The sequence below is a fragment of the Hippocampus zosterae genome, chromosome 17, assembly GCF_025434085.1.
Source record: "Hippocampus zosterae strain Florida chromosome 17, ASM2543408v3, whole genome shotgun sequence".
In the NCBI taxonomy this organism is placed as follows: Eukaryota; Metazoa; Chordata; class Actinopteri; order Syngnathiformes; family Syngnathidae; genus Hippocampus; species Hippocampus zosterae.
In genome coordinates this window covers 9,548,907-9,570,245 of record NC_067467.1, presented here as the reverse complement: position 1 = coordinate 9,570,245, position 21,339 = coordinate 9,548,907, and the positions used below count along the sequence as shown (strand labels likewise).

The 21,339-nt window shown below is 43.3% G+C and overlaps 1 protein-coding gene across 7 annotated transcripts in view; it reads right to left on the bottom strand.

Annotated features, from left to right (window-relative positions):
- LOC127589340 (RNA binding protein fox-1 homolog 3-like) overlaps window positions 1-21,339 on the bottom strand; it is a 277,061-nt gene that overhangs the window by 112,672 nt on the left and 143,050 nt on the right. For 6 of the 7 annotated variants that reach the window (XM_052048458.1, XM_052048456.1, XM_052048453.1 and 3 more), the window contains one exon: window positions 7,135-7,244. In XM_052048458.1, the coding sequence (XP_051904418.1) occupies window positions 7,135-7,244 (110 nt within the window). Of the gene's footprint in view, window positions 1-1,639; window positions 1,789-7,134; window positions 7,245-21,339 lie in introns of those variants that run through there. The other variant, XM_052048461.1, reaches the window with a different exon arrangement.

Genomic DNA, 21,339 nt, shown 5'->3' with positions numbered 1-21,339 from the left:
GGAGGGCGCCGGTCCGTGTGAGTAACCTGGACGTCTTTCAACGGGCATCCGTCTCCATCAGCCGGTGACCGGGGCTTGTAAGCTAAAGCTAATGGCCCCGCGGAAGAGCATCTGTCTGCTGAATAAATATTCTTATGAGGTACAGGTGATGCTGGCCAACTACAGAAGGTCGCTCGAAAATAAACTCCCTTTTTCGCTTCTGTACATGCAAGTTATTTTAAAAATTTTAAATAAATGCAAATTTCCCCAGAGTGGGACAACTAAAGGTTATCTTATCTTATCTTAAACCAACTGTTTGTATATTACCACGCTGGCACCAACCAGCCTCGTAGACCATATTTTAAAAAGTTGTTTTGTATGTCGTGGTTCAAATATTAACCCCAAAAAAAACAGCTTGTTGGGCTTTAAACCAACTCTTTCTTTCTTTCTTACTTTCAGTAGCTAGCTTCTTCTTAGCTAAGCCCAAATTCTAAAAGCTAAGAAGTTTCATATCTAGTCCAAGAATCCTCCCAACCAAAATACTATTTGTTTTTTAAGCTCCACGCGCTAACTAGCTTCTTAGCTTAGCCCAAATTCTAAAAGCTAAGAAGTTTCATATCTAGTCCAACAATCCTCCCAACCAAAAAACTATTGTTTTTTTTAAAGCTCCGTGCGCTAACTAGCTTCTTAGCTTAGCCAAAACTATCGTTTTGACATGTTAAAAATAAATACAAGTTTTCTTGGCTTTGAAACAACCGTTTGTCGACTCGCCCGTTGGTTTGATGTGACCGAGCCCCTTAGTTTCACGCAAATTCTAAGTTTTCAAAAGTTAGATCTCTTTCCTGCAAGGGAATTGTAAACGGGCTATGCTGGACGTCCACATTTTAACATTACGATTGGTGGGTCCTCACACGTTTAAATGTTGATACGTCCCCAGACACAAAGGTGCAGATGAATAATTCTGTTGGGAACATCTAGCTATGAACAATTTGCAAATGATTCAAATCTTGAGGGTTGAGCCTTGGTGGAGGCCTCAAACTTCAGCCAGTTCTTTAGGTACCCAATACCAGAGTGGGCTGTATCCAACATTCTACCTGTAGAAACCGAGACACCGTGGGAATCCGCAAACGGCATCTTGGGAACATTATGGTACAAAGTCTCAATTGTTGTGACTATGCTAAAGTGTATCAAGCCAAATGAGCCTTGGTGGAGGCCTAAAAATTCAGCCACCGCAACACTTTTTTAGGTACACCAACGACAAGCAGAAAGATTCAAAATTCTGTCAAAAGAAAAGTTACACTGCGGGAAAATGAGTGAAATTTGGGATTCTGCTACACAAGGTGACTGAATCGGTAAACAACGTCTTGCAAATTATTTTGATATTACTTCAAGTCTCCCACTATGCCAAAATGGCGCCGCCACCCTGTCCCCCTCGACGAATAAGAAACTACTGGGGCAGTCGGGAAGCGTTGCAGCTCAGCGGCGACGTCAAACGATGCTTTGAAAAACGAATCAAAACCAATTCAAGACGAGGAACCACCGATAGAAACGAGCGAAACAATTCTCCCTTATCATCATCATCCTCTTCATCCTACGCCAAAATAGCCAACACTGCATGCCAAGAAGTTTTCCGCTCTCGTTGCGAGGCCTCATCACTCACCCAAAAGTACATCATCATGGCGAGGCGGGATGGTAGACGAGGGCGAGCGAGGGCCAAGCGGAGGGACCGGTCGGTGCGGCCGGCTCGGCGCCTGGTTTTCGACTGGCGCTGATCCGCTGAGGCAGCCCTCCCTCTCCCCAACTCAGGGGGTGCTTGACTCCAGCTGCCCCCCACCTCCTCCCACTACTACTTCGCCCCCACCCATCAACACCAACTCGCTCTTCTTCTAATGTCTCTCTCACCGCTGCTTCTTCACTTTTTAAGCCCCCCGCCCCCCAACCATCACCACCACCACCACCGCCCCCCACCCTCCCTGCCATCGTCTTCTGAGGAGAGTTTGTTGGAACCCCTTTTTTCTTTCGATGATCTCTCCCGCCCTCCATCCAGAACCCCCCCCCCTAGCCCCCCACCTAAGCCGTCACTTATTGAGGCTCAACTGGAGTGCCCGCCTGACAGCTGCCTACGAGCGTTCCTCTGCCGCCACTGCCAGCGCCGCCAGGAGACGGCGCTGTGAAATTTAACGTCCCAGGATCCTTCCTGGGACGTTAATTTGAGAGCTGTGGGCTTCGGGGATGGGAGGAATAGGGGGTGGAAGGGGGGTGGGGTTCAAGGGGGAAAAGGTATGTGTTGATGTTGGAGGATTAAGTTGAAGGAAGAAGAGTGCGATGAAGAAAGAAGACCGCGGGGTCCCGCCAGATTGCCACAATCAGAAACCGACAAAGTGTTTGGGTACGCCGCCATACCACCGCAGCGCGCTTTTGCCGTCTTTTCCATCAGCAAAGGACCAAAGGAGGAGGGGGGTGCCACCGCCTCCTCCTCTTCTTCCTCTTCTTGGCTGTAACAATACGCCTGCCTCAGCGATTCTCCAAACGTATCATCAATACACCACTGCGAGGGGGGCGGGGGCGGTGAAGCATTAACCCCGCGGCGAGCTCCGGTGGTTTCCGTGGTGCATGCCCCCCCCCCCCCCCCCCCGACACACACACACACACACACACACTTTTCCCTCATTCTTCCCCCTTCCTCCAATCAGAGGCCTCCTGCGGGATGAGCTCATTTTATCCCGGGAGGGCACCCCGACAAAATTTGGCCGCCTTCGGAGGGAATGTGATGCCAACGCCACGCTAATTCACACGTCAGAAAGCCAAGTGCCATGAAAAGACAAGCGGGAGGGGGCGAGGGGGATTGTAAGTGTCATGGGGGATGTTCAACCCCAGTGGTGGGCAAAGTATTCTCGGCGGGCCGCATACGGGCAGCTCCATTTATCGAGAGGACGGCCAGATGTTTTTCCCTCGAATGGGTTCATTAGAATGCATGGATCCATTTTCTTATTCGGTGAGCTCATTCTAAATGACTCAATGTACTCTAAATAAAACAAAATGAGTCATAAATACACTTTACAGATCGTTGAAAACAGTTACATTAATTTTGGTAAAAGACTTATTTAAATACAATAAAAAAACAAATTTAAACATGGCTATATATTCAAAATGATAACACGGTACCCGTAACATTGCTTGATTACTTATAGACACGGATGGGTAATTTATTGCAGATGGTGAAATGAAATTATTTGTCAACTTTTTTCATAACATTTGAAAAAAATATATCAATAAAAATAACACTGAAATAATCAATAATTCAATCAATTATTGTAAAAAATAATTAATAATAGTAATAATAATACATAATATCATAGTAATTTTTTAAAAATCACATATTTCATTAAATATACTTTTACTGTTATATTGGTTAGTTTATAGTAAATCAAATAAAAATAGCAAAAGACATACATTTACATATACGTTTATCATTTTTCAAATTACTCATACAAATTTTAATTTATTGCAAAATTATTAAGATTCAACATTTTTTGTATTCTCACGGAAAAATGAGTTAGTTGATTTGAATGCTACTGCTGCCGCGTTACATTTAAAGTGAACATTTTTATGTAACAAACATATGTTGTACGTACGTACGTATGTATATATCGATGGATTTGATCATTTCCGTCAACTGATGGCTGTCCATTTAAAAAATATTATTTTCCCCGACGCACTTTTCGCTCCACTGATGACTGGAAAAGAAATGAATTCTTTCGTAATCCACAAGGTCCACACGGAAGATCCCGGTGATTGCCGTCCTTGTGAAAATCAATGCAAACGTTTGGACCGCTGCTTTACAAGGCTCGGCGACCCCACAACAACCCCTTCAAAAGCAAGTGCAAGCCGGATGACATAACTTTCGTCTGTGGACGCAACACCATGTAGCTTTCCCATTTCATCCGCAAAAGCTCGCAGGCATTGTGCTGACGGCCTGGCCTGGATTTACATGAGCAATCAGCCAGTGGCAAGCGTTGGGGGGGGGGGCCTTCGCCATCAATCTCTGATGGGAAATAAAAATTAAATGCACTTCTCAGGCACGCCAGATTAAGGGTGGCGCTTTTATCAAACACTGAAGTCTATTTCAAGTCGTGCTCATAAATAAGTGAGACTCTGAAAGAGCGGGTGTTGAAAGAGGGAGTTAGAAAAAAACAGCGAGGTCTCCACACGGAGGACACCGCATGCCGCGGTGGGATTAAGGAAAACCAAAATGGGGGCATCACAAGCCCCCCCCCCCCGCCCCCCGGATTCACCCTCAAATAAAGGAATTCAAATTCCTTGTTGGAGTGGGTACATTCCCGAAGCATTTGGATTCGCTAGCATGGTCTCGACGTCCTCTTGAGAGCGGCGCATCCATTATGAAGATAAAGCTTTCAAGCAGGAAGTGAGCCCTTCCTGCCTAAAATGTCCGACTGTCTCATGGGGGGCTCACACCCGATCATTTTTTCCTCGACATTTCACCACAATCTTGCTCTACTTTCGCCTGACGTTCGCGAACTGACTTTTCGTTCGTTTCCTGGACTCTCAAGTCAACAGGCCAGAGAATACTTTTGGTTTCGGTTTCAACGTGCACATGTACTGGTGGGAACTAAGACTTGTCTATGTTGGGAAGAGGCTAAAATCCTATTCACTAATTCTTGGCATTAATTTGAGCTCCAAGTCAGCGCTGACATTCAGGAAGTCGACGTGTTCAATGTGAAAATCTACTGACCAATTTCTTTTGAGAAGCTACTTCAACCCAAATCCTGAATTCCTGTCAGTTTCTGAATTCCTGTCAGTATTCTAAAATATCTTAAGTTTCCAAAGAAATGTTCGACTCACACATGGGCTCATTTTATGAACCAGGTCTCAACATATGTCATCCAAATCCTGATTCCTGATTCAGAAATTCTTCCTGAAATGTGCAATTTTATTTTGTTCAAAACAATCATCGCAACAGAACATTCCTGAACGACAAATGTTCTCATGTCCACTGAGGTCAAGTGAGGACATTTCTGGCATACATTTGCATGTGTGTAAATGATCAGAATTGGTGCCACCTGTGCCTCAATTTGGGGCCAGAAAAAAAACAAAAACCCTTGAGAAAGCTCATCGGGACAAGCCGTAATAGTGGTCAGGCTAGCTACAGTAAACAAAAACTGGAAACTGTAAAGACCATAAAGTGTTGCTACAGGAAAAAACAACCCTAACATTCGGCATTTTACGTGCTGTGGCCCCGCAAGACATGATTAAACGTCATTTATAAGCATGTCGCTAAGCTATACGCAGCAAATCGCCCATCTGCTGATTTTTGGGTGCGGCGGCGCGACGCGTAAATGTAGCGTATGGCGACGCAGCTAAACGGTGACCCGTGAGTGCGTCTCTCGCACACATACGCACACACTTACAGTTAATAACGCCGGGTTTAACATCTCGGCGATGTGAGCACCCGGCATGTGGGGCGCTAACCCCCTCAGGTATCCTCAGCGGGGTGGCACCGTAATTAGCGGGCCGGACAGCGGCTGCCATACCATCAGCAGGCGCACCCGGCGTGCTAACACAGCGGGGCGACACCATTTCAAGGGGCTCCAACTTGTTTTCTGGTTCAGACGGACAACTTCACAGAATATCAACGGTGATGGACTAGCTTTTCCGTACAAGTTTGAACTGCTCAGGCCGCTAGCTTGATCAGCTAGCACGAGCAGCTACCTGTGAGACATTTTCACAAAGTATGATGAATTTGGCTTGAGGTCTTGGAGTTTGGATCATATCAAAGGAGCAACTAGACATCATTTCAGCCAACAACATCAGACAATTTCTGAAAGAAACCCAAAACAAAGCTGTGCAATTTGGAATTGGAGGTCAAATTTGGTGCTAGTCGCTCGACTTTATCGAAGCCACCATCCACAGTTTTTTTGTCACATATTTCCCGGAAGAACGACGACATGCTCCGAATGTTGTCCAATTTGTCTTTGAATAAAAGTTCAAGCAGGTGTTCCAACAACTATTAGAGTTTCAAGAGAGGTGCCTGTGTCTCCAGACTTCCTTTCAGCTAGCATCAGAAGCTTTTTGTGACAGTTTTGACACCAAAAAGTATGACAATTTAGAGTTTGAGGTTTTGGATTTTGACAAGCGTTCATAAGAAAACTGTCATTGCCTCCCGACTTCGTTTCAGCTAGCAACATTTATTTTTGGAGAATCAGAAAAGATATCAACAGGCCACTAAATTTGAACAATTCTTACTTCAAAATAAAATTGGATTCATTGTTTTCCTTACCCAAAATTTTGACAGGTTTTCGAGTTCAGAGAGATGAATCAAACTACATTTTTGACAGCAACATTGTCTTAAAAATTATTACTTAGGACACAAAACTCTCACAGCAGCAGCTAAATTTCCAGCATTTTTAAAATTCAAATTGTCAACAAGCGTGACATCAGCACACCTCACTTGACAGCCAGCGGCATCCGCTTTTCCACTTGCTTGTTGAGACATTTTCTGAAAGTGCAACACCATTCCACCCAAATTTTCGTTCAAAACATGCCAAACCATTTTTAATCGACTTCATTTATCTCCTGCGTGCCTGTGGCTGCTTATGCATGCGTACGTCTGGGCGCTCAGCCTCTGACAGAAAGCGCTCATCAAACAAGACTTGACATTGGACATTTCTGCCATCACGGGAATGATCTCGTTTAACGTAACCCAATTAGATGCGACCCCGGCGCACCAATCAGCACTAATTCCCGCCTCGTAAACGTTCAAATCGATCGTAAACATTGATGCAAACTAGGTGGTGCTGGTGGGGGGTAGGGGGGGGGGTGGTAGGAGTGGGCGGCAATTAACAGCCCTGGAAGCCGTCCTGATCCAGAACCTTCTCTGCCACGAAAGCGTTATTTCTTCCATCGCTCCCGTTCTTAATTAGAACCTTGTCTTTTTTTTTTCTTTCGCGGTGAAGCAACATTTAAATGTCAGCAATTATGAAGTCCCAGTCAGCGTGACGGTACGGTAGCACGAGCTTCCAAAAGCATAGCTTAGTCTTAACCTTAACCTAAACAAAGCAGTTCCACTTACAAGCATGCAGAGGGCGCCACTGCCTGAGTACTTCCAAAAGAAAAAAAAACGGGAAACCCACTCACCAGTCTCGTGAAGAGCGGCACTCCCAGATGCCACAAGTGCTCGTTGAGCAGTCCGCTGTATACCACGTTCCCAAAGACGCCGATGCTTCCCGACTTGCACAACGCGTTACCTGGCAACAAACAAACAAAAAATTTGTTCCGGTTTCTACCACGCGAACAGGTCCAGAATTGCAGTTTCGTTGTTCATAACACAAAAACGACGACACGCTGAGTTCTGACGCAAAAGAGGGGCAATCTGGGATCTGACCGCAGTTTCAAACAAGCGATGCAACTTCCCACAATTAGATGATTCGCTGACAAGCGCCACACATCTGGCGCCATGTTGAAAAGTCATACGATGGTGACAATTGCTCTCAACGCGACAGGGCAGGACAAGTGAGTAGTGCGTGTTTCGCTTCACGCTGGCCATTTTGGCCTTTTCCGCTATTCCCTTTCACTCAGGCAGCGCGCTGCCTCAGTGACACATCAATGCGCGGGCAAATAAATACAGACGCACAGACACAAGTGGACATCGACAGACTTTCGCTCACTCACACACACATTTGTAGAAACACACAGTCACATACACACACACACACACAAACATGCATACACAGAGCGAGGCCGTAGTGTGATGTAGCGAGCAGTGCATCGGTACAGACAAGGCGTTGTAATTTGTGCACAAAAGCGTATGGATGGGGGGAGGGAGGAGCCAACAAGCAGCACATGCATTATTTACCAAAAAAAAAAAGAAAAGAACCATTAAAATGTCAGCAGTGCTCCGGGCAGAGCAGCCGAGAAGGCGGAGCGGAAACGGGACGGCCAGCTGGGGTGGATCGCCGCCCCCCCTCCTCCCCACCACCACCGCTGCCGTTATTAATGGGCCGCTGCGGAGCTGTGCTGCCGCCACCGCCAGAATACGTGTCTAAGCGGCAGCCGGCGCCCCCTACTGGAACAAACAAGCCCCGGGAAGAAGGATTGAGCTGAGATGGAGCACAAACACACAAACCTGCTAACACTGGGTATATAGCCAGTATCTAAGTTGGGTTTTAAGCCCAACGTATGGTTTCACACAACTTTATCAAGTAGGGTTGCAAGCCTCGGCTTAGGCTGAGAAGCTTTTCTCAGCTGTCGGTTGTTCTCTCGTCTGCACACTTGACAGCAGGCAGGAGTTCAGCACATTCATTATTCAGTGTGTGATTAAAGTGTGTCTAAGGGGGAGTGCGTGCGCACGTGCGTGTTAGCCAGTTGTGGAGGAATGCTACGCCCCACGATCAACTTCAGCTGCTCTTCTTGTTTAGGTTACTTGCACCTTTGTATTGGTCAAAGCAGCTGTCAAACAAGGGTAGGGTTTCCAGCAAAGCGTACGCTTTTGAATTTGAGTTTAAGGCCGTGGTTAGGATTCATAGCAAGTCATACGGTTTCAAGACAGGGTCAGGGTTTTAAGACAGTTATACTTATCCTCCAAAGCAGGGTAAGTGTTTTAATGAATTTGGGTTTCAAGTAAAGGTTTCAAAGAAGATTTGAGTGGTGATTACAGTTTCAAGTTAGGGTTTTAAGTCAAGCTGGGGTTTCAAAGTAGCGTTTCAAGTCTTGGTTATGGTTTTCAACAAAGGTTAGAATTTCAAATTTGGATTTTAAGTCAAGCTGTGGTTTCAAAGTAGGGTTTCAAGTCTTGGTTATGGTTTTTCAACAAAGGTTCCAATTTTGGGTTTATGATTTCTCAGCAGCGTTTTCAGCCTGCATTAAGTTACAAAATTTTGTTTCAATGATATCAAACAAGGGTTACAGATTCAAATTATGGTTTTAAATCCGGGTTAGGCTCTCCAAGTTGGATTTCAAGACAGGGTCGAACCTCCCAGTCTAGGTAGGGTTTGTAATCAGGCTTTCAAATCAATGTTTCGTTTGTATGGTTTGGAATAAGAGTTACAGTTTCAAGTAAGGATGTGAAGCCAAGATTGGGATTTCAAACAAGAGGAACAGCTTTGGATTAGTGTTCAGGTTTCAAGGATGCTTTCAAGACATGGAGTGACTTCAAAACAGAGATACAGTTTAAAAGGCTTTTAAGTTAAAGTTCCAAAATAGGGCTTCAATGCCATGTCAGGGTTTCCTACTAGGATTAGGGTTTCAAATTCGGACTTCAAGCCTGGTTTACGTCTTCCAACACAGGTTATGGTCTCAAATAAGGGGTTCAAACCAGAGTTGAACTTACTAAGTAGGGTTTCCTAACAGGGGTTCGCGTTATGGTTTCAAGGAATTGAGTCAAGAGTTACAGTTTCACATACACCAAGGTCAGACTTTCAAAGTAGGGTCTCGAGATGTTGATAAGGTTTCCGGTAAGGGTTAGGGTTTCAAATTGGGTTTGGAATACATAGCTGGGCACTCAAACAAGGGTTAGGGCATGAAAGTAGGGCTTCAAGCACGTGTGGTGTGTGGACCGAAAGGTCTTGATGCAATTTCTGGCGGTAGGCACAATGCTGCAACACAATAAGGAAAACAACACTTTTAATAATTCAGGTGCTTGGAGAGCGTTGGGGGTGAGGGGTGTGTGTGTGTGTGTGTGTGTGTGTGTGCGTGTGACGTCTAAAAGTAGCAGCGAATGCCTCATTTAGCCACTGCTGTTCCGCATTATTAAAGTTGTATTGAACCCCCTCCTGAGTCTTTCCCCAACTTTCTTTTTTTCTGTCGTTGTGCTTTCCAACACCTTTCAAGACAGAGTTAGGGTTTAAAAGTAGGGTTTCAAGGCCAGGTTGGGGAGGTTGGGGTTAGGGTGTCAAATTAGGGTGGCAGGCTTGGGCTAGTTTTTGAAGACAGGATTTGAAAAGACTTGCAGCTGTTCATTTCTGTCTCTAAAAGGCCAGATTTATTTATTTATTGGGTCCAAAAGTTGTCATTTTCCTACTTGATGGTTCCTGCTTAGCTTGCCCAATGTTAAAACGTTTATTTTGGATATACGAGATAAAGCGCGCATACGGTTTAAATCACAGCTCAGATCATAACGAACAAAAGCAGACGAGGTCGAATGAGGCGATGAGCTCTGATTGGTTTGGAGACGATCACATGACATCAGGGCACATTTCCACCAGCAAATGCATTGAACGATAATGGCTCAACATGACCTTGAAATTCAAACCTAAAAGGCAGACTTCCCGTGTCTGTTTGGTGAAGACTTTTTCTGGGTCTACTTTTTGGGTGTCGACTGAAGATAAATGTGTTTACAAAATCGAACATTTGCGGACTGTACCTTTCTTTTTTGAAAATGTCAGGTGGGGACCATCTGAAAATAATAGACTTCCTGTGTCTGTTCAAACATGACTTCTTCAGACTTTTTTGTGGGTCTTATCCTGATAGACATGTCTACCAAATCTCATGTCGATAAGTCAATCTGCCTGAATTAAAACAACACAAAAACAGTTTGGAACATCTGCACAGTGACACTAAAATGGCCACTTGAAAACAAAATGGCGGACGTCTCAAGTCAAACGTCATGAGACCTTTTGTGGTCTACTCTTGTCTGTCAAATCTCTTCATTAAACTCGTTTTGGGGACTAAATTTGGAAAAAGGAAAAAAAAAACAAAAGTCAATGTGTTCTCCAGTTCCACTCAAGCCCAACGCTAGGCGTCTTCTCTTTAAAAGATGATGTCAGCGCCGAGCCCGCGGGCCGATTAGAAGTAATTTCTCTGCGATGAGCGTCGGCGTTGCGGCGTTACACAACGGAGGGTTGCACACTTTGGATGGTTTCTTTGCTTTCTAATAACATGGTGGCGCCTTAATGGATCGCTCGCTGGATCTAACGTGAAGACCAAATGCATTTCTCCGTGCTAATAACGTGAAAGGATAAAAATAGAGGAGAGGGGGATAATAACACTGGTGAGGAAAGGGGGAATATATATATTTTTTGTAACGTTATGCTTTTTTTTCTTCTTTAATAATAAAAGCTCATAAAAGAAAGTTTGGAGGCTGTGAGGTAAGGCATCAAGGTTATGAATGAGAACCCAAAGATATGGTGAGTGCATGATGACGGTGATGGGAGACAAACAAATCATTGCTTTATGATTGCTTCCGGCGCGACGAACAGTGGTGGCGTTGTGCTAATTGTTGGTGGCCTTGTTGGCGTCCAATCACTACAAGCGCATGCAAATAGAAAAACTATCGATTATTTTCCATTCGTCTCATTCCGAAAAAAAAACAACCCTATCCTGAAACATGAAGTCCAACCATCTTGAGTTAATCAATATGAATTAATTGTGATTCACATGCTTTCTGATGAAAATAGTTTGAATTTGCCTCAAGATGGCGGCAAAAGCACTACTTTTGTCAATTCAATTTTTCAACTCATTTGTAAGATAGTTCCTTCGCACGACTTTGGTCAAAATTAAACTCCGACTCACTTCGATGTGATCCTTTGGCTCCACGATGCCAAAATATGGCGTCACAGCAGTACATTTGTATAAAAATAAAACTCCTCATTACACTCAAGTTGCCTTGCAACCAAGATGCTGTCCAACAACTACTTTTTCTTCTAAACAAAGATCCTAAATTAACCTCAACATAGTCCCTTCGCACCCCACAAGCTAGCTATGTGTCCAGAGCGCCGAAACAGTCGGGGATAAGTGAATACTGAACCGATGATTTCAAAATAGTTTTTTTGGGAGGGACTGAAACATTTCAATTCCTTTCAACGGGGAACATTTTACCATATTTTCCGTACTATAAGGCGCTTACGAGTATAAGGCGCACCTTCAATGAATGGCCTATTTTAAATGCCTTTTCATATCGGGCGCACCGCGTTATAAGGTGCATACAAACTACAATCGTGACTGCGGTTACGTTATGCATCCACTAGATGGAGTGCCGCTAAAGGGAATACCATATAATACAGCTTTATTTATATCAAGCTTTCACAACCGCTGCAGCTGTAAACAAAGTGCTTGAGAGAACATTTAAAATACTACATCCAAGACATCTGAATATTGATCCATACATAAGGCGAGCCGGATTATAAGGCACACTTTTGAGAAAATTGAATGCTTTTAGGTGTGCCTTATCGAGTGGAAAATACGGTATTTGTAATTAAGTTTCAAGCTTGGAACAAGTTGAACTCTAAAGTCAAGATTTTTCCAATGTAAAATACACGCGCATTTTCGACTTTGCTTGTTCATGCCATATTTGCTAATGAGCAGCCGGGAGGGGTGTGGCCGGCGTGCTCAGATTTCATCTGGGAGGAAGTGAAAGTGGCCCAGCCGACTTGACATCCCATTAAAGTGTGTGCGTGCACGCGTGTGCGTGTTGGCATCGGCCGCGCACTGTGTTTGTTGTGCATCAGTCAGTGGGCGAGCGATCGATATCCAACACAAAAGCTCAATGATGACAGACAGCTCTTGACAAACATACAGCATTTTTTTCTGTTGAGTTTAGCAATAATCTCCAAGGTCAGCGCCGGTCGCAATGCCTCCTCCTCGTTCGTCAACAGTCTGCTGGCTTTTTTTTTCCTCGTTCACAAAAGTCCCATGCATTTTAAAGCGGCGCGTGTATTGTTAGCAGCACAAGTACGGAAGGAGAATGGAAGAAAATGCCGACAAGAGGCCATAGACGTCTTGACGGGATGTTGACTGACATATGGGCCAACCCCTCCCCGCCACAGCCAAGCTATCGTGTTGCTAAGGAACTCGGTCTGTAGCAATTCACTTTTCCAAAGCTCAATGACTGTAATCTGATCGCTCCAGGCCGATTATCCACTAAACATACTTTGCACAATGATAATAAACGCAAACCCTCAAAATAAGCCAAACAATTCAAAAGAGTCGCCATCCCCTTCAGTCAGTGAACAGAAGGAAATGGTCCCACTTGCTATCCGTGACAACCACAACCTTGAACAGTACAAATAAACCACAGAAAAAAATAAAATAAAATAAGAAAAAAAGCATCTCAAACACAGGCACATACACGCGGAGTGATTCTGTCTCTGATTGTTGAGATTGGATTTTACCAGTTTGGGTTTTTCGGCTAACCCGAAAGACAAACACCGCCCTGAACAAGAAAAAAAAAAAAACAGGATCAATAGAATAAGCCACAAAATTCGGAAAGTCTAGAGCAGGGGTGTCAAACTCATTTCACATTGTGGGCCACATACGGGCTCGGTAGATGTCAAGTGGGCGGGACCATTAACTTTATAATATACTCTGCTATAAATAACCAAAATACCATGTCTTTCCTTTGTTTCCGTATAAAGAAGCATTGGCGGATTTATACCGTCTGCTGTGTTGGGTCTGTCTCAGTGACAGACTAAGACTGCTGTTTTCGTCTCTAATCAAAACAATGTTGTCTTCTACTCTGATCAAAACAGTGTGCCCCCTAACGGATAATCCATGAATTGCATTTTATTAAAATATTCATTCCGTGTCAATAATGCATTTTTTCACTTTTAAATGATCCTGCGGGTCATATTGAACCTCCTTAGGGGCCGGTTCCGGCCCACGGGTCATATGTTTGACACCCCTGGGCTAGATAGATCATGCTTGGTCAATGCATGGGCAATCAACTCGATGTCTCCAAAAATGAAATGGCTCCTCTAACAAGTTAGCTGCCAACCAGTTAGCTGCATATTTACACACAAAAAAAAAAGAAAATACAACAGTGAGAATAATCCACAGAATCAAAAGAAAATCTCTTGTGCACTTGGTAAAATGCATTGTTCACTTAATAATATAGTAATATATATTAATAATATAATATATATAATAATATATTGTCGTGCCACATATTCATGATAATTGCCACCTTTCAGAAATGCCCACACAGATACGAAATAATCCACAGAGTCAAAAGACAGTCCACATGACAAGTCAATTCACTTCCACTTAGAATGTACGTGTCCTATAATGATTGCGATGGCTCATCTTGCAGTCTGCTAATGAGTGCTGTGTGTAGCAATCAGTAGAAATAACACACAAATCAGTAAAATTGCATATGACTACAGATGTGAGTTATTACTGGGGAGTCCAGCGCCGCCCCCCCTTACTGCGTCCTCCTCCGCCCGCCGCACCGGGAGGGGGCCGCGCTGCCAGCTGGCAGCGTGAGTGATGCTCCATTAGGGAAGTGCTGCCGGAGAGGCCGAATCGCTCAGGTAATTAAAGGCAAAGCAAAGCAGGCAGAGGAGGCGAGACGTGCGGTCGGTCGGTCGGCCGGGCGGGCGCTTTGGGCTGCGGCTGTCGGTGGGGGTGTCTGTCGAGAGGTAGTGCGCCCAGATTTATGGGGCTGAGTAATGCACAAGCCGAAGCCATTTTGCCAACCAGAGGCCTCGCTAGCTTCCAAATAGTCTCAGGAGGCGACAGCTTCTTCTCCACTCGGATGCATCCTATTACCCGCCCTCCCTCGCTTTCACTTCTTCTTCCATTTTTTTTTTTTAATTTCCACCCTACAGCATCACAACATAAATCAACCATATTAGCATATTAGCGTATGGATGAAGAGCTGCACACTGATTGGTCTTCCAGGCTTCATGAGATTTACTTCCAGGAATACAAGAAGGGGGTGGGGGGCAGCAGCCAACCAATTTTCAGTGCTTATATTTTTCGAGGCCATGGTATTTGGGGGGCTTTTTAGCTAGAGTGGATCCCAGCTGACTTTTAGAAAAGAGAAGTGGGGTTCAAGCCACCCTCAAAAAAGCATACCCGAAGCCCCGCCCCCCCCAAAAAAACAACCTGACCGTCCGAGGTGCCACATAACATAGTTGCGTGACGACCATTATTTATTTACCAGTGTGATGGGAAAAATGTGAGCTCCTAACAGACAGGAGAAGCGCTTTGAGAAAAAGAAACATGGATGCAAGGAGACAGTTGGGATTCGGAACATCAATGGCTTTTTTCAAAGCTTACCTCTTATGTAATAGTGAGAGGTGGCTACATGCTAGCATGGCCTACGTACGGTAACATAAATGTTCAATTTTGCTGAAGGTGCCGCAAAATTGAGCATATCGTTCATCCTCAGCCATAGCATGTCAGCTAATTTGAAGGAAAAATATAACGAGGCGATGGCCAAGTTAGATTATTTTGGCTTAATTACGACAGAAAAGTGTCTGATGCTTAACTTTTAAACGAAGCAAAATGTGTGCATGAGACCCCTCAGGCTGCCTCTATAATTAAAAACACTGACAGTCTCTCGCGTGAATAATTTTTGAATATGATGAGATGGATCGCTTGGATGTCTCCCAACAGGAAGTGATGCAACACATTAAGTCCCACACAGCATCTCGTGAGTAAACAATCTTGGCGTTTCGCGAGCCGTGCTAACGTCGTTTGTTTTGCTAATGGCAGCCCGCTTGGCGGGGGGGCTCCAGCTAATGAGCCGTACACCCGGATGGGCTCGAGAGGATGGACAGCTAGGTCAGTCAGTCAAATTCAACTTTGATGACGATTCAAAAATATCGGCAGCAAAAATCAGCGAGACGGTCTGTCTCTTTTCTTAGTATGGAAGAAATACCAAATCTTGCAACATGGCAGACAATGACCATTTACATAACGACTGACATGCCTACATGACCTTTCTTAGTGCTTTCCTTTGAATTTCACGAGCTGTGAGGATCGTTCTCTCACATTTTTGAGTTGAGACTATAAAGCCAGTAGAGTAGAAGCAAAGTAGAAGCAAAATGTCAACATACTAAGTATGACTAGTGAAAGGTGATTGAGTGTTTTCATCACGGCCGCCGAGTCGTCTCTTGGCAAACGGTCCGCTGAAATCTAGCATCCACCGACAAACTTTTTCTACACCGTCCAACCTACGTGATCAACACACACCCTACGTTCTCCATTCTCCGACCTCCGTGCATCCTCCATCTTCATCCAGCCCCCGGCTATCAAAACGAGCCCACTTCACAAGTACATTAGCGTCCAAGCTACCCAAGATGTTTGGGCCTGCCGTAAAATTAAAAAGTAAAGGTCAAGCGTCTTGATTATAACCTCATTGTGATGAAACGCGCACACACACAATCCCGCCTTTGAGAAAAAGTCCAGGAGGCACGCTCGCCTGAGCTTCATTCAATTCATAAATATTTTAAAATTTTAAAAACTAAAGAAAAACACTCCTCTGTCATCAATACCAAAGAAAGTGTTTTGATATTAGCCAGGTAGTTTATTTGAGTTCACCTCCTTTGTAAAGAGATGTCATGACTATGCTGACTGTCTTCATTCAACACCTAATTTAAATATACCATATCTACTGTTTTTAGTGATTGTGTGAATCACTCTTGCAACGGTTGCGCCTTTTCTGGGCTTGAACGTCTGCCGACAAAAATGTAGTTTGCGATATTTTGGCAGTTATTATATTTGAAAGAAAAAAATATATTTCGTTTTGACTCATTATTTATATACACACTATTGTAGTAAGTTTTCTTTGTCAACAAAACTTGCCTGACAGCCAATCTAGAAAAGTGAACTCAACTTTATATATAGAGCACTTTAAAAACAACTGCGGCTCCATATGAAGTACATGAAGGAAAAATCACGGCCTATGCAAACGAAGACAGTCAAAGCGTTAAATTAATAACATTAAAAACAGTATGAAAACATCATTTTTGAATTACATTGATGGCCGCCTATTCAATTTAAGACCGTTTTGTTGTTTTTACATCTACTAACGTATGCATAACGTCCCGTGTGTTGCCAAGTAGCGTAAATGTGAACATGCATCGCACGGTTAATGGAGCTTTTTATGCTGATTCCCCTTTCTCCTTTCCTATGGGGAGAAAAACGGCTTGTAAAGGCATCTATTGTTCAGCTGTTGCATTAATGATGAATTCAAGCACTTATTTCCTACTTCCTGTTAAGATAAACCAAGCGCAGAAAGAGCGGCGTGGTCATCGCTATCAAGATGCGCCCGCGGTCCGGACCAGGCTCGCTCGGGTTTGGCTGAGATAAATGTACGAGGGAAATTGGAGAAGGGATGAAGCAAAAAAAAAAGAGGGAGAAGAAGATGATCAAGGTCGGCGGCCGCCTTATCGCTCGCCTCATTACGAGAAAGCGCCGTCGTCAGCACGGAGGGATCTTCCAGCGGAGAGGAAATGAGTGAACGAGGACGAGGAGGAGGAGGCCAAGTCAAATAGCTGCTGGTCACTGAGCTCAATTAGCGATAAGAAGCGAGTAGTGCCGAGAAGACAACGCAAGCGTCTAGGACGGCATCCTCTACGACGTCACCTTTGCTTACAAGCCTTCGCATCAGACGTCAGGCGAAGTGGAATTTATCCGGTCGAACTGTCGCCATCATAAAAAAGGTTAAGTAACTGGGATGGTGCTTGTGTCAAGTTTACCACTGTCATCGGGAAAAGGTAATCATGGAAGTGGAATTGGTGTTCAGTTCTAAATCAGAACAGCACTAATTTCTGGCTTGTCCTCACATTTTCTCTCCTTGCCTTCACTGGGAACACAAAAAAGCCGAAGAAAAATCCTAATTCTGGAGTTGCTTGCAGAGTTAATTGTAATCAGGCTTGGGATTTTGCATTTAAACAGAAACAGAAAATAGAGACATGTCTACAAATGTACAGATTATTTATCTCAAATTACATCAAAGAAGTAAGTCAGCATGTATTTTTTTGAAGATATTTTTAAAAATTATTTCCTCTCAATCTTTTGGCATCTAATACATACAATGTGTAGACTGTATATACATATAATATTATATTATATTATATTATTTTTTTAAATAGATGAGATTCTAGAACTACAGACTGTAACTTAAAATTTGAGAAAAAAAATACATATATACTTTTCAAACATTTTTTGGACTGTGTAAATGCATTCAAATTACAGAAATATTTTGAGAAAATAATACAGTCACCCTAGAGTAGAAGTGACTTTTTTTCAAATGTATTTATTTATTTTTCCACCCTCGCTCTGTGAAAGGTTTCAAGGTAAGCAAACAACTTACTTACTTACTTAACTTAGGGCTTGTGGGATGAAAGGAGACCCAAAGGGCACCTCCTGACGCCGGCACATCTATGCAGTCCACTTGTGCATCACACTCAATGACGACCCAACAGCGGAGGTGGGTTTCAAAAAAAAAAAACAACAAACTCAAGGCCAGCGGTCATGGCGAGGCTAAATGAGCGGCGGCAAGAGTCATAATGGTGACACGTTTCACACCAAAAGCGCCACTGTCATTAAATCAATAAGTCATTAGCTTTAATGGGATAAGCATTTGGAAAACTAATTGAAAACAGCTCCATTGGTTCCTGCTATGCGGCCCAAGGAATAGCCAAACACTTTTCAGCGTTGTGTTATAGCGGGAACAACAACAACTAAAGCGGAGCAAAAGTCGACATCTGTAATGGAAATTCACTGCAACAGATGTAATCGGACATCTTGGTTAAGCAGCATGTGGCTCATCAGAGAAAGTTAACCGCACTATTCCAAGTAACTATTGCTCCTCGATAAAATATGCTTTGCTGATAACATGACGGGAAATTCTATTTTGGAGCCTTTCGGGGTGGACAGCTTATCATGTTATTAGGTTACAGGGTGCATGAAGGGGTTAAATTGAAAAACAGCAAAACAGTCCTCTAAACGGGTCGGTATTTAAAATATTATCTACCAAAATATATACAACTGACAATGCTATGTATAATATTTCCTATTGCTGGATTGAGATATAGAATAATGTTTAAATATTTTACTGATCAATAAAGATTGAAAAGAAAACTATAAATACTGGTAAATAAAGCATTAAAAAAAACAATTTTTATAGATATATGCACTTAACCTTTTCATTTGGATAAACCAACATTTTTATTGGTCGATAGATGAATATTTATTTGTATGCACAAATATAAATGTATGAAAATGTTGTGTCTATTATTAAAATGTTATTCTCCCAAATGTATGATATACACAATATCTGAAATATTTTTTTAATTATAAAAAAAATCTACAAACATATCTTTTTATCGGTATACACAATTCAATATAGAGCCTAAATTTGATTGGTGTATATATATTATTCTATTAGTATACTCTGTGTAGAAACAAATATTTTTGTGGAGATAAAAATTGACAGTGTACATTCTAAATTCACTAAAACTAACTAATAGTACACATTGAATATTCCATAAATTTCTGTATTCTATGTATATCCCGTGTATTAAATTAGACGAAACATTTGTGAAAGAATAACGAGTCTGCGGTCAGACAAGATGAAGGCCAGAAAAGTCATTCCGCTGGGATTTCAGCTTGATGACACCATGACGAGCGTCACATTTGCAATGTATTGATTTATATTAGCCGAAAGAAGAAGAAAACAAAAACACGTCAAGTGCAAGTCCAATTCCACCCCCCACCCCCCACTGCAAAAAAAGCCAGCTGGCCCTCCGCCAGCGTCTGTGTTAGCGGGTGAAGGAGGTGCTATTAGACGGCAAGCAAATTGAATATGCGCAAAAGCCAAATATAAACCTTGGCACGCTCGGCCCTCCATCCGAGATGGATTCTTATCAGCGAGCGTGCGCTGCAAAAGTGGACATGTCGCTCACTCGCTAGCTCCTTCTTATCATATTTCAAATGCAACACGCGTGCACAATTTCTTCTTACTTTGTGAAGAAGGCCCACCAGATACGATCTGAACTTCACTTTCAGCGGCTTCAAAATGGAAAAAGTGGTTCAAGTAGAGCACATTTAGCCGACCAAAACTTGATTAATATCAACATGTTCATGCTAGATGCTCAGAATGCTAATCCACAGCTAACATTCGCGGCTAGCCAGAGAGAATGCTGAATTGTTTTTTCTGGTAATTCGCTATTAGGAATAATGAAGGGATGTTTGCTGTCATACAAAAAGAATCTTGATCTGATAAAGAACTGGCCGGGGGCTCTGAAACAGTCAATGGCGTTGACTCAGTTTGGTGCCCCAATCAAGCCGCAGCTCGCCACATTCACTTAAGACATCGCAAGATTAATTTCCTCCCTTTTCCTTTTTTTCTTTTTGGCTGCCACGGATGACTCCAAAGTGCAGCGACATCATCACAAAGTTTCCGGTGATGAATTGTGAAGCTACAGAGACGACGTTGCAAAGGCACCGAACGGAGTGACCGTTCGTTCAAACTTTCAAGCGGCCATCCTCACAAATGGCAGACAGATGGGAAATGTTTGTCTTTCCAGTGCTTTTTTTAATCCCTCTCTCCAGAAGCTGGCCAGTGGGATTCCAAGGGAGAAAGCGCACGCAGTTACAAAAATATTACAGAAATATTCCGTCCGCCCTCTGAGTTGCGCATGAAAGGCACAGGCTGAACAACGACGGGGTAAAAGTTGACATTTTTCAAGGCGACGTCTCCCGGGGGAGCCTCGCGCAGGTGAGGCGGCAAGGTGCTTTGCGTCAAGCACGCCACTTCCCGGCCGTCTGTCTGCGCCGCTAATATGATTAGCGACTGATTAAAGCCTCCCTAATGCAGTCAGCGCCGCACCACGCTAATGTAATAGAATCACTTACGGCTAAAACAGGTTAGCTTAATTGGCGGGAGGCGCGACGCTGGGATTTGCATTAAATTATTTATTTGCAAAGCGGGGCGACTCGCAATTCCATTATGAGCATTAACCGCTCGCGCAGACAATTTAGCCGTCGCGCATCGTTCAAGGATACCAAAACAAGTCAGAAGGAACTGCCGCCATTTTGTGTTGTTGTTTTTCACGGCGGAATACCTTGTAAAGAGAGGCAATAGCCACATGCACTTGCGGAAGCCGGCAAAAGTTTTCTTATCTCCCGTCATATTGGAAATAGTGAAGTGTCGCGGGAGAGGCCCGACATTAGCATTTTTTCATGGACGTTATCGTCCTATGACATCAGGCAACGCTATGGTACAAATGCGATACATATCACACACCCGCCGACACTGTCAAGCGCCGTGCGCTTTGGTTCTCGAGGGAAGCGCCATGTTAGATACTGTTAGATAATAATACAAAAATAGTCTGGGGGGGATATCGACAAATATTAGAAAAAAATATATGGAAGAAATACAAACACATTGGGGGAAAAATGAAAATCTTGAAAAAAAAAAAGAAAAATGGGAGAAATGCACAGGAAAATATTTGTAAAAATATATAATAATAAGAATAATAAGAATAGGAAAACTCCCCAAATACTTTTATTGATGCACCTTTCAAAAATTATTTAAAAATTAAAAATGTAAAAAGACATATCAGGCGGAAAAAAGATAAATACTTGTTGCCTGAGAGTATTCAAAGTTAGCCC